Source organism: Salvelinus alpinus, chromosome 24 (assembly GCF_045679555.1).
Source record: "Salvelinus alpinus chromosome 24, SLU_Salpinus.1, whole genome shotgun sequence".
Lineage (NCBI taxonomy): Eukaryota > Metazoa > Chordata > Actinopteri > Salmoniformes > Salmonidae > Salvelinus > Salvelinus alpinus.
The window spans coordinates 43188437-43201596 of record NC_092109.1 but is presented as its reverse complement, the minus strand read 5'-3'; the positions used below and the strand labels follow the sequence as shown (position 1 = coordinate 43201596).

Here is a 13160-nt window from a genome sequence, read left to right as displayed (position 1 = left end):
CAACCATGCCATGGCTTTATACTGCCGTGGCGACCATACTGCCATGGCTATATACTGCCGTGGCGACCATACTGCCGTGGCGACCATACTGCCATGGCTATATACTGCCGTGGCGACCATACTGCCGTGGCGACCATACTGCCATGGCGACCATACTGCCGTGGCGACCATACTGCCGTGGCTATGTACTGAAAAAAAAGACTTAAGAGAAGGCAAACAAAGAGAAAGTTTCCCTGGTAGTCAGAAGATTAAAATACCTGGCCTGGGAACCAAACATCGCAGGTTCAAACCCCACGTGGAGATTCTCAACGTGTAAAAAATATATATATATAATTTTGTGTTTGTATGGTTAAATGCTGTTTAAATGTCCTATGAATAACATGTAAATGCTGTGTGTCTATATCACCTTGGTGTGGGCCTACTTAGTGTGGGTCTACTTGGTGTGGGTCTACTGGGGGTGGGTCTACTTGGCGTCGGTCTACTTGGTGTGGGTCTACTGGGGGTGGGTCTACTTGGTGTGGGTCTACTTGGTGTGGGCCTACTTGGTGTGGGTCTACTTGCTGTGGGCCTACTTGGTGTGGGCCTACTTGGTGTGGGTCTACTTGGTGTGGGCCTACTTGGTGTGGGCCTACTTAGTGTGGGCCTACTTAGTTGTAGGTCTACTTGGTGTGGGCCTACTTGGTGTGGGTCTACTTGGTGTGGGCCTACTTAGTGTGGGCCTACTTGGTGTGGGCCTACTTGGTGTGGGCCTACTTGGTGTGGGTCTACAATTCAGTCCTTAAAATGTAAATCTGGAGAGAAACATAATGGGGGATGTATTCCAATCTGCTTTAAATTGTACACTCTTGGAATGTTGTGGTAATATTCAGGTAAAACTTAAATATACATTTGTCTAAATGTTCTGAGGACCTCCAAGACAAGGTCTAATGTATATTGCGTGAACATCAATAGGGAAAATGATGTTCATCCTTAAACAGATATGAACATCATAAAAAACAGACTTATTTGGAGACATTGTACAACATTGGGCAAATGTTCTCTGCAACCGTTGTGAATATCACAAGAATGCTCCTGTGACATCCCAGACAACTCCCTTAACTAAATAAATGTATTGGAACCTTTTAAAGAGGTTCTGACAACATTAAGGGAATGTCCTGCGGACTCGTACTTAAACGTTGTATGAATGTCATCAAACCATCCACCATTAAGGATTATAGAAACGCTTAAAATATAAGGGCTGTGTTTGTTGTAGGCTTACCTTGGTGTGACGTTTTCAAAACCGTGTAAATCTCTCTCGGGACAAGGTGGCTTTTATCAATATATTCGCTGGGGATTTACCCCCTAAACAGGAAATGGTAATTAGCTGCTAATGTGGCTATCATAAAGAACTACAAATACCATAATGATCTGGATGAGACTGACGAATCGAGGTAAAGGTAGGAATCTCTGGATTCACTATCTAATGTTAACTAAATCTAGTAAATAATGAATTGGCTACGTCGCTTTAACTGATTTCTCTGGCGTCCTTGGTAGGAGGAAGGAGTCTGGAAGGGCATCTTTGCATTGTGCGAATGGTTAAGGTTAGTCATTAACTCTGAATAGTTAGGGTTAGACATTAACTCTGAATGGTTAAGGTTAGTCATTAACTCTGAATAGTTAGGGTTAGACATTACCTCTGAATAGTTAGGGTTAGACATTACCTCTGAATAGTTAGGGTTAGACATTACCTCTGAATATTTAGGGTTAGACATTAACTCTGAATGGTTAAGGTTATACATTAACTCTGAATGGTTAAGGTCAGGCATTAACTCTGAATGGTTAAGGTTAGACATTAACTCTGAATAGTTAGGGTTAGACATTAACTCTGAATGGTTAAGGTTAGGCATTAACTCTGAATGGTTAAGGTTAGACATGAACTCTGAATGGTTAAGGTTAGGGTTAAAATTTGGTTAAAGGTTAAAACAGAAACATTAAAATAACATTACATCGCTGTATTGGAACATGACCTCATGGCTCTTTGGAACCATATAGAGATGCTTATGCCGATCCGCCGATCCGCCGATCCGTCCCTGTCCATATCCACAAAAACCACAAATGGACAATTCTGTGAACTGTCTTGTGCAAGTTTTAAACGGACACAATACCTGTCAGCAAAGGTCTCAGCTAAAGATGACGTGCAGGAGCATACAGGGATTTGTAGTTTTTGCATGATGTCTATTTTGATGGTAATTTACATTTTCGAATCTGAGAGTAAATAGAGCCTAATATATTGATAAAAGTCACCTTGTCCTAAAGATATTTACACGGTTATGAAAACGTCACGCCAGGTTAATAAAGCCTGCAAGAAACACAGCCCTTATTGTAAGTGTTTCTACTATCCCCTACGGGGGGAAAATGAATGTTGGAGAAACATTTGGAACCATTTCCCTGTTTGACCGCTAGGTTTTATGGGTATTATGACACCTCCGTTGGGGGCTCTATGTCAGCACCAGTGGACAGTTTTAGTGTTTTGAGCACCTGTCTCTTGTCATATCAACCAAAATGTTCCCAGAACCTAAAGAAATGTTTTAGGAACTTTTAAAGAACATACAATATGTTATTTGACTGTTCTTGCAATATGAGGGCAAATGTTGGTTTTTTTGCAACCAAATAGATATATTGTATAATTTCGTCTGTTCTTTAAAGTTTCCCAGCATGTTTCATTTAGGACCATGGAACAGTCTGGTGGAAATATTGTGGAGACATTACAAAAGATATGTTCCCAAAACCAAAGAAAACGGTCCAGCTGAGTGTGTGTGTGTGTGTGTGTGTGTGTGTGTGTGTGTGTGTGTGTGTGTGTGTGTGTGTGTGTGTGTGTGTGTGTGTGTGTGTGTGTGTGTGTGTGTGTGTGTGTGTGTGTGTGTGTGTGTGTGTGTGTGTGTGTTCAATAAGAAGACGTATGTGTACGAATTAGGGATAAACCCTCAGGCAGTTTCACTCAAAGCAACTCCAGAATTTTACACACACACTTATGCAAGAGATTGTAGAGCTGGTTCCAAACTGTCATTACCCCTACCCTTGTCTCCCTAATCTTTCTCCCTCCTCTCCCTCTCTTTCTCCCTCCTCTCCCTCTCTTTCTCTCTTTGTCTTTGTCTCTTTCTTATTTTCAGAAACAGCTGAAAGCTGAATATCTCTCATCTTATATTTTACCTTTCACTTGTTCCTTATCCCTGTAATTCCCCCCTCCCTCCCTCCCTCCCTCCCTCCCTCCCTCCCTCCCTCCCTCCCTCCCTCCCTCTCTCTCTCACCTATACCTTATCTCTCTCGTACCCCTCCCTCCCTCCCTCCCTCCCTCCCTCCCTCCCTCCCTCCCTCCCTCCCTTCCTCCCTCTCTCACCTATACCTAATCCCTCTAATACCCCTCTCCCTCCCTCCCTCCCTCCTATACCTTATCCCTCTAATACCTCCCTTCCTCCCTCCCTCCCTCCCTCCCTCCCTCCCTCACCTGTTCCAGAATAGTCTTCCTCTTCTTGTTATCGGTCACAGCACTGAGCTGCATGTCTCCCATCTTCTTCATCTTCTCGTCCATGTCGATCTTCTGCTCCAGTTTCCTGATCTCTGTCCTTAGCAACCGCACCGTATCCTCCCGGTGATGTTGCCTAGCAACGGCAGCCGCGCACGCTGAGTGGATCGCCGTGATCCAGTTCTCCAGTTCCGTCTGGCCCGACGTCTGGGGCAGAAGGGGGGAAGGGTTTTAGTGTGACACATCATATGGATGATGTATAAGGGGGGGGGGAAACATTAAGGTGTTACGCTGAATGTGGATCTCTGTCATCTAGTTCTCGAGTTCTATCTGGCCCGATATCTGGGGGAGGGGGCAGAGGGGAAGGGTTTTAGTGTGACACATCATACGGGTAAGGGGGGGGGGGGTAGATCTGTTAAGACCACAGAATGATTGAAGGGGAAATTATTTTGGTGTGACACTTCAGGGACACTGGAGGACGGACTGCACAGTGGGTTTCAATAGGGAAGGATTTTAGTGTGACACCTCAGGGACACTGGAGGACGGACTGCACAGTGGGTTTCAATAGGGAAGGATTTTAGTGTGACACCTCAGGGACACTGGAGGACGGACTGCACAGTGGGTTTCAATAGGGAAGGATTTTAGTGTGACACCTCGGGGACACTGGAGGACGGACTGCACAGTGGGTTTCAATAGGGAAGGATTTTAGTGTGACACCTCGGGGACACTGGAGGACAACATAAGGAAGTCACACACAACATGGGTCGCCTGACACAGGAAAGATATTTCAAAGACTACTGACGCCAGACTAAATGGCTCCAGTCTCTGTTGTTGTCAGACTGGCATAAAATACCAAGATCAATTACTTTCTTATTATCAATTTATCATGTCATGTATTTTCTGGTTAACTGAATGTCATTGTCTGACAAGCAACCGTAATTATCAAATTACCAAATGTAGACATTTCAGTATATTTTAATATATTTCAACAACGGCACGGTGGTCTTTGGTAAAGGGATTAGTGGTACCGTGTGTCGTGATATGAGAGAGTGACCTTTATACATGCCAATCATAACCACAATGACACATGACAGCAGGCTCTGATACAAGGACATGTCAAACACACACACACACACGCTAACGCTAACGCTAACGCTAACGCTAACGCTAACGCTAACGCTAACGCTAACGCTAACGCTAATGCTAACGCTAACGCTAATGCTAACGCTAACGCTAACGCTAATGCTAACGCTAATGCTAACGCAGGCACGCGTAAACCACCCACCCCTGCTACCTGGAAGAGAAATGCGTCCCCTAGAGAGTCGCTGAGGCAGAAGACAAAGTCCTTCTTGGGGTGTTCAGGTACGGCCTGGAGGATACTGTACTCAGCCCACACCGCGTGTTTAGGAACACTGTGGTGGTCGATCCCCGACCGCCCGTCAGTCTCGTACAGGAACAGAGTGCATCCTGGGATATGGGGGGGAAATTTTATATGTTTTAAACTAATGTTTTCCTGAGAGGAAACACCAACTAAGATGTTTCATTTATCTGAGATGTTTCATTTCAGACACAAACTCGACTACATCTCAACCTAGTAGACAGCACAAGGTCTGGGTTGGCAGGGAAACACTTTTTAACCTTTTGATTAGGGCTGAAATGGAGCCCTATCCCCTATATAGTGCACTACTTTAGACCAGAGCCTATAGGGCTAAGTAGAGTATTGTATTGTGTCTTTGGCAGCGGAGGGGTGAGACAGGGATGTTAGCAGAGGAGTGGAGAGACAGGGATGTGAGCAGAGGAGAGGAGAGACAGGGATGTTAACAGAGGAGAGGAGAGACAGGGATGTTAACAGAGGAGGGGAGACAGGGATGTTAACAGAGGAGATGAGAGACAGGGATGTTAACAGAGGAGAGGAGAGACAGGGATGTTAACAGAGGAGCTATTTTCTCTCCTGTTATGTTGGATCTCAAGTGGTTGTGATTCAATCATGGTGTTAAATTAGACAATGATTGAATAGAGGAGAGGACATCTAAGGACAGACAGACAGACAGACAGACAGACAGACAGACAGACAGACAGACAGACAGACAGACAGACAGACAGACAGACAGACAGAGGTGAGTGGGTAGGAAATCTAAGGGTAAGTGTTAGGGTTAGGATAAGGGTTAAGGTTAGGATAAGGGTTAAGGTTAGTAGATAGTTAGTTGAAATGGTACTGGTAGTATGTAGAGCTTCTACAGATGAACTCTCCAAACAAAGTGTTGCCACTGATGCAATTACTTAGTGATGATTAGTTCATTCGTTTGATTAGCTGCATCTCATATTGGAATAAATTGGTAAAACACTGATTGAAATTTAAGAAGGATATTTAACTAAAAAAAGGCAACAATGAGATGGTTGTGAGAATGTATTTGTGTGAGTCATACCTTTGAGGCAGACCCAGTAATGTTTCCACTTCCTCTTGGTGGCTGGCTCCACCTTCTTATTCTTCTTGTGAACCAGGAAGTTCTTCACTGCCAGAGCTCCCGCCTTCCTCACCGTGCCCTGCGCACAGCAGCCAATGAGAGCGTCCGATGGGTAAGCCGTGCTCAGTGTGCCGCTGCTACGCTCGTCACTCTCAGCTGAGCCCGCCTCCTCCGTGCAGTCACGCTCTCGACGAGTCTACAGAGAGAGAGAGAGAGAGAGAGAGAGAGAGAGAGAGAGAGAGAGAGAGAGAGAGAGAGAGAGAGAGAGAGAGAGAGAGAGAGAGAGAGAGAGAGAGAGAGAGAGAGAGAGAGAGAGAGAGAGAGAGAGAGAGAGAGAGAGAGAGAGAGAGAGACAGACAGACAGACAGACAGACAGACAGACAGACAGACAGACAGACAGACAGACAGACAGACAGACAGACAGACAGACAGACAGACAGACAGACAGACAGACAGACAGACAGACAGACAGACAGAGAGACAGAGAGAGAGAGAGAGAGAGAGAGAGAGAGAGAGAGACAGCGAGAGGGAGAGGGAGACAGAGAGACAGAGAGACAGAGAGACAGAGAGAGAGAGAGAGACAGAGAAAGAGACAGAGGATAGAATAAACCACCTACTTTAGTCTGTTTAATCTTAAAATAATCTAAATTTAAATGTAAAGTTTTAAAACAGAATCAAACTGATCTCAATTTAAATGTAAAGTTTTAAAACAGAATCAAACTAATGTAAATTTAATGCAAATTTGAATGCAAAGTTTAAACAGTTTAACAGTCAAGTTCTACTGTGAAGACTGAGTTCTGAACGAATGAGATCTGTTGAATGATCAATTAGAAGGATGGCACAGAGGTGTTAACATTGAAGCTATCAGGGAGAGATGGAAAGACAGATTCATACCCAGTGTTGATTCTCAAAGTCCTGATGGAAGTTATCATACATTCCCCATACTCCTTTTCTCCCCCCACCTCCTCCTCCTCCTCTTCCTCCCTCTCCTCCTCTTCCTCCTCCTCCTCCTCCCTCTCCTCCTCCTCCTCCTCCACTGCTGCTCCCGCTGTCACTCCCGTTAAACGCACTGCTCCCGGCAGCAGAGTAGACGGAGAACGAGGCCGACATGGCCTTACAGCGTCGTGACCCTGGCCCCACTTCCCCGTCCATCTCCGTGGCAACCCCGTCGATGCCGCTATCGCCATACTCACTGCCGTCTCCCAGCACACCTGATATGTCCTGGAGAGACAGAGAGAGAGACACAGGTTACGTCCCAAAATTTCAACTACCTTACATCGGCTGTTGTGGTTGTATTGTCATGTGGTCTTATTCACACAGGTTACATACCAACTATCAACTACCTTTCTCCCAAAGTGTGCACTTGTTCACTTCCCTTCATGGATTTGAAAGGAAAAGACTGGTGTCATGAATCGATAGAACGGTCGCCTCAATAATCTAGTTGACATCAGTAAAGTTCTGCTTCTAATTTCCGACATATTGTTGGCTATTCGTCTATGATACAGGCTACATGCAGCTTCTCTTCTGTCATAACCTGTAGCCCAAGATTAAATATAGTGCTTCTCATGTGTGTTTATACAGTACCAGTCAAAGTTTGGATACACCTACTCATTCCAGGGTTTTTCTTTATTTTTACTGTTTTCTACATTGTAGAATAATAGTGAAGACATCATAACTATGAAAGAACACATATGGAATCATGTAGTAACCCCCAAAAAGTGTTATACAAATAAAAATATATTTAATATTTCTGTCTCGCCTGCTCCAGCTCTCCCTCTCTGGCGCTCCTTACGCACACCTCTCACCATCGTTACGCACATCTGTTACCATCATTACGCACATCTGTTACCATCATTACGCACACCTGTCACCATCGTTACGCACACCTGTTACCATCATTACGCACACCTGTCACAATCATTACGCACACCTGTCACCATCATTACGCACACCTGTCACCATCATTACGTATACCTGTCACCATCATTACACACACCTGTCACAATAATTACGCACACCTGTCACAATCATTACTCACACCTGCCACCATCATTACACACACCTGTTACCATCATTACCTGCATCTGTGCTCATTAGACTCCTTCACGTTTTGATTACCTTCCCTATATCTGTCTCTTTCCTCTGTTTCATCCCCACATTATTGTCATAATGTCGTTTTTGTTCCCCCTCTCCAGACGCTGTTCTTGTTTTGTTATATGTCCGTTGTTTCATTAAATGTTCACTCCCTCTACTTGCTTCTCGTCTCCAGCGTCGGTCATTACAATTTTAGATTCTTCAAAGTAGACACCCTTTGCATTGATGACAGCTTTGCACACTCTTGGCATTCTCTCAACCAGCTTCATGATGTAGTCACATGGAATGCATTTCAATTAACAGGTGTGCCTTGTAAAACGTTAATTTGTGTAATTTCTTTCCTTCTTAATGCGTTTGAGCCAATCAGTTGTGTTGTGACAAGGTAGGGGTGGTATAAAGAAGATAGCCCTATTTGGTAAAATACAAAGTCCATATTATGGCAAGAACAGCTCAAATAAGCAAAGACAAACGACAGTCCATCATTACATTAAGACATGAAGGTCAGTCAATCAGGAACATTTCAAGAACTTTGAAAGTTTCTTCAAGTGCAGTTGCAAAAACTATCAAGCGCCATGATGAAACTGTCTCTCATGAGGACTGCCACAGGACAGGAAGACCCAGAGTTACCTCTGCTGCAGAGGATATGTTCATTAGAGTTAACTGCACCTCAGATTGCAGCCCAAATAAATGCTTCACGGTGTTCAAGGTACAGACACATCTCAACATTAACTGTTCAGAGGAGACTGCGTGAATCAGGCCTTGATTGTTGAATTGCTGCAAAGAAACCACTACTAAAGGACACCAATGAGAAGAAGAGACTTGATTGGGCCATGAAACATAAGCAATGGACATTAGACCGGTGGAAATCTGTCCTTTGGTCTGATGAGTTCAAATTTGAGATTTTTGGTTCTAACCGCTGTGTCTTTGTGAGACGCAGAGTAGGTGAATGGATGATCTCTGCATGTGTGGTTCCTACCGTGAAGCATGGAGGAGGAGGTGTGATGGTGCTTTGCTGGTGACACTGTCTGTGATTAATTTAGAATTCAAGTCACACTTAATCAGCATGACTACCACAGCATTCTGCAGCGATACGCCATCCCATCTGGTTTGCGCTTAGTGGAACTATAATTTGTTTTTCAACAGGACAACAGGACAATGACCCAACACCTCCAGGATGTGTAAGGGCTATTTGACAAAGAAGGAGAGTGATGAGTGAATCAGATGACCTGGCCTCCACAATCACCCGACCTCAACCCAATTGAGATGGTTTGGGATGAGTTGGACCGCAGAGTGAAGGAAAAGCAGCCAACAAGTGCTGAACATATGTGGGAACTCCAACAAGACTGTTGGAAAAGCATTCCAGGTGAAGCTGGTTGAGAGAATGCAAAGCTGTCATCAAGGAAAGGGTGGCGACTTTGAAGAATCTAAAATAGAACGTATATAATGATTTGTTTTAACACTTGTTTTGGTTACTACATGATTCCATATGTGTTATTTCATAGTGTTGATGTCTTCACTGTTATTCTACAATGTAGAAAATAGTAAAAAATAAAGAAAAACCCTTGAATGAGTAGGTGTGTCCGAACTTTTGACGGGTACTGTATGTTTATCTAAAACCACACACGCACGCACACGCACGCACGAACGCGCACGCACGCACGCACGCACGCACGCACGCACGCACGCACGCACGCACACACACACACACACACACACACACACACACACACACACACACACACACACACTGCCCTCGCCCATAACGGCTGAGCTGTCCTGGAGAGAAATTCATAGGAACATACAAAACACCCCCTGGAATGCACACAACGGTGCATATCATGATAAGAGGATATATACACACAGAGATGCCCTGGAGAGACAGAGAGAAGAACATTTAGCCTTTGTGTTTATGAAAGAACACAATTCTACACGAGAACAGATTTACAGACTACACTCACACGCAATGTCTACCCTCAACCGTTTCTAGTCAACACACACACACACACACACACACACACACACACACACACACACACACACACACACACACACACACACACACACACACACACACACACACACACACACACACACACACACACACACACACACACACACACACACACAGTCTGCCCTTAACCATTTATGTCCCCTAGAAAGTGGAAAGCATGACGGAGAGACTCTTCACAGACAGTGGAGTAAAACAGCCTTACAGACAAGGCAGATAGAGCTGGGGATAGAGCTGGGATAGAGCTGGGTTAGAGCTGGGATAGAGCTGGGATAGAGCTGGGATAGAGCTGGCGATAGAGCTGGGATAGAGCTGGGATAGAGCTGGGTTAGAGCTGGGGATAGAGCTGGGATAGAGCTGGGTTAGAGCTGGTTTAGAGCTGGGATAGAGCTGGGATAGAGCTGGGTTAGAGCTGGTTTAGACCTGGGATAGAGCTGGGATAGAGCTGGGATAGAGCTGGGATAGAGTTGGGATAGACCTGGGATAGAGCTGGGATAGAGCTGGGATAGAGCTGGGTTAGAGCTGGGATAGAGCTGGGATAGAGCTGGGATAGAGCTGGGTTAGAGCTGGGATAGAGCTGGGATAGAGCTGGGTTAGAGCTGGGTTAGAGCTGGGATAGAGCTGGGATAGAGCTGGGTTAGAGCTGGGTTAGAGCTGGGTTAGAGCTGGGATAGAGCTGGGATAGACCTGGGTTAGAGCTGGGATAGAGCTGGGATAGAGCTGGGTTAGAGCTGGGTTAGAGCTGGGATAGAGCTGGGATAGAGCTGGGTTAGAGCTGGGATAGAGCTGGGATAGAGCTGGGTTAGAGCTGGGTTAGAGCTGGGATAGAGCTGGGTTAGAGCTGGGATAGAGCTGGGCTAGAGATGGGTTAGAGCTGGGCTAGAGCTGGGATAGAGCTGGGTTAGAGCTGGGTTAGAGCTGGGATAGAGCTGGGTTAGAGCTGGGATATAGCTGGGATAGAGCTGGGATAGACCTGGGATAGAGCTGGGATAGAGCTGGGATAGAGCTGGGATAGAGCTGGGTTAGAGCTGGGTTAGAGCTGGGATAGAGCTGGGTTAGAGCTGGGATAGAGCTGGGATAAAGCTGGTTTAGAGCTGGGATAGAGCTGGGCTAGAGATGGGTTAGAGCTGGGCTAGAGCTGGGATAGAGCTGGGATAGAGCTGGGGCTAGAGCTGGGATAGAGCTGGGGTTAGAGCTGGGATAGAGCTTGGATAGAGCTGGGATAGAGCTGGGATAGAGCTGGGCTAGAGATGGGTTAGAGATGGGGTTAGATGTGGGCTAGAGCTGGGCTAGAGCTGGGATAGAGCTGGGATAGAGCTGGGATAGAGCTTGGATAGAGCTGGGCTAGAGATGGGTTAGAGCTACTACGGAGGAGAGAACGATGGAAAGACCACCTCTCAAACTCTCAAGGAAGACGTTTTTTCCTCATCTTTCAGAAGCACGTCATCCATACAGTACAAATGTGGTAAATATTTATCCTGTTCAGGCGCCACATATATTTTTTTTTTTTACATTTAAAAATATATATTTGACCATTTACACCTGTATTTTTTATTTTATTTAACGAGGTAAGTCAGTAAAGAAAAAAATCTTATTTACAATGACGGCCTACCCCGGACAAACCCTAACCCGGATGATGCTTGGCCAATTGTGCCCCGCCCCATATAGGACTCCCAATCACAGCCGGTTGTGATACAGCCTGGAATCGAACCAGGGTCTGTAGTGACATCTCTAGCACTGAAATGCCCTGAGATGCAGTGCCTTAGATCGTTGTGCCACTCGGAAGCATATGCAGGGGATAAATAAGCTTTGATTTTATTTGATATAGTATTTACCAGAAACGGTAATGTGAAGAACAACATAACCTACACCAAAGTCAGATTAGGATATAAAGTTAGGCCAACGTGTCAAAATTCTAAAATCCTTCAGGTAGAATGCCCTGCTTTTATTTCATCACACTCACAACCGTAAGATATTTTCTGTAATTAACTCGCCATTTAACTTGTAAATAAGGATCTTGTTGTGAGTTTATTTTCCGTGTAATAATGAATACAAATTAGATAAAGTCAAGACGTTGTCAGATATGTGATATGGTCATTATATGGTCATTACTTAACGTTAGCTAGCTAGCTAACAAGCTAACAAGCTAACAAGCTAACTAACTAACAAGCTAACAAGCTAACAAGCTAACAAGCTAACAAGCTAACAAGCTAACAAGCTAACAAGCTAGAAACAAACCAAACATTGGTTAGAAAGTTGCTTTTAGTTGCCTTGTTTACTAGATTGACATTTACTAAATACATTTATTAAACGGATGGGATTATTGGTGTTAAAATACATGAGATGTGCTATTTGCTGATGTCATTTTTGTTTTGTCGTTTTTGTGTTTATGGTTTTGTTATAACGACAAGTTTGATGTCGGACGACAGTAGAATGTTCATGATGTCACCGTGACAACTGTCTACTGACACGTCGATTGACGAAGTTTAAACCAGCCTTTAGTCTTGAAGTATTTGGTTGTTTACTACACTACTCACTCTGTTTACTACACTACTCACTCTGTTTACTACACTACCGTACTCACTCTGTTTACTACACTACCGTACTCACTCTGTTTAGCACATGACCTCATGTGAATCCTTAAAGAGATGGGTGGGGCTAAGGCTTAAGAGGGTGTGAACGATACTGAACGGGTGTAGACAAAGAAGAGCTCTCCAGTAGGTGTACCAAAACATTCAAAGATCATTTTCTCAAAAGTGGGGTTACAAGTTTATCAACTTTCAAAGCAGAATTACTTTCCCATGGTTCCTCAACTGTAGTGTATGAAATACCATTTTCTAACTCTGTCTAGTTTTATCCAACGTAAAAAAATATATATATATGTTTGCTACTTAAGACCGAATCGAGCCGGTCGGTCACATATTCTGTTCAAATACTGTGAGTACTCCCGTCTGTTTTCATAAGTATACTGCCATTTATAAATGTGGGAATGTGTGCTATTTTACTGAAGTTGGACAGCGCTGTCCGGCATTACTAAGGACATGTGTAACTTAGAGCACCTATCCAATGTCTGATTTGTAAATACTGCATG

The 13160-nt window shown here is 44.5% G+C and overlaps 1 protein-coding gene across 4 annotated transcripts in view; it reads right to left on the bottom strand.

Annotated features, from left to right (window-relative positions):
- The window catches only part of LOC139552872 (rho guanine nucleotide exchange factor TIAM1-like), a 204571-nt gene that overhangs the window by 97588 nt on the left and 93823 nt on the right, over nucleotides 1–13160 (bottom strand). For all 4 annotated transcript variants that reach the window (XM_071364985.1, XM_071364984.1, XM_071364987.1 and 1 more), the window contains 4 exons: nucleotides 6862–7188; nucleotides 5929–6163; nucleotides 4797–4969; nucleotides 3485–3709 (listed from right to left, as the gene is read on the bottom strand). In XM_071364985.1, the coding sequence (XP_071221086.1) occupies nucleotides 3485–3709; nucleotides 4797–4969; nucleotides 5929–6163; nucleotides 6862–7188 (960 nt within the window). The remainder of the gene's footprint in view (nucleotides 1–3484; nucleotides 3710–4796; nucleotides 4970–5928; nucleotides 6164–6861; nucleotides 7189–13160) is intronic.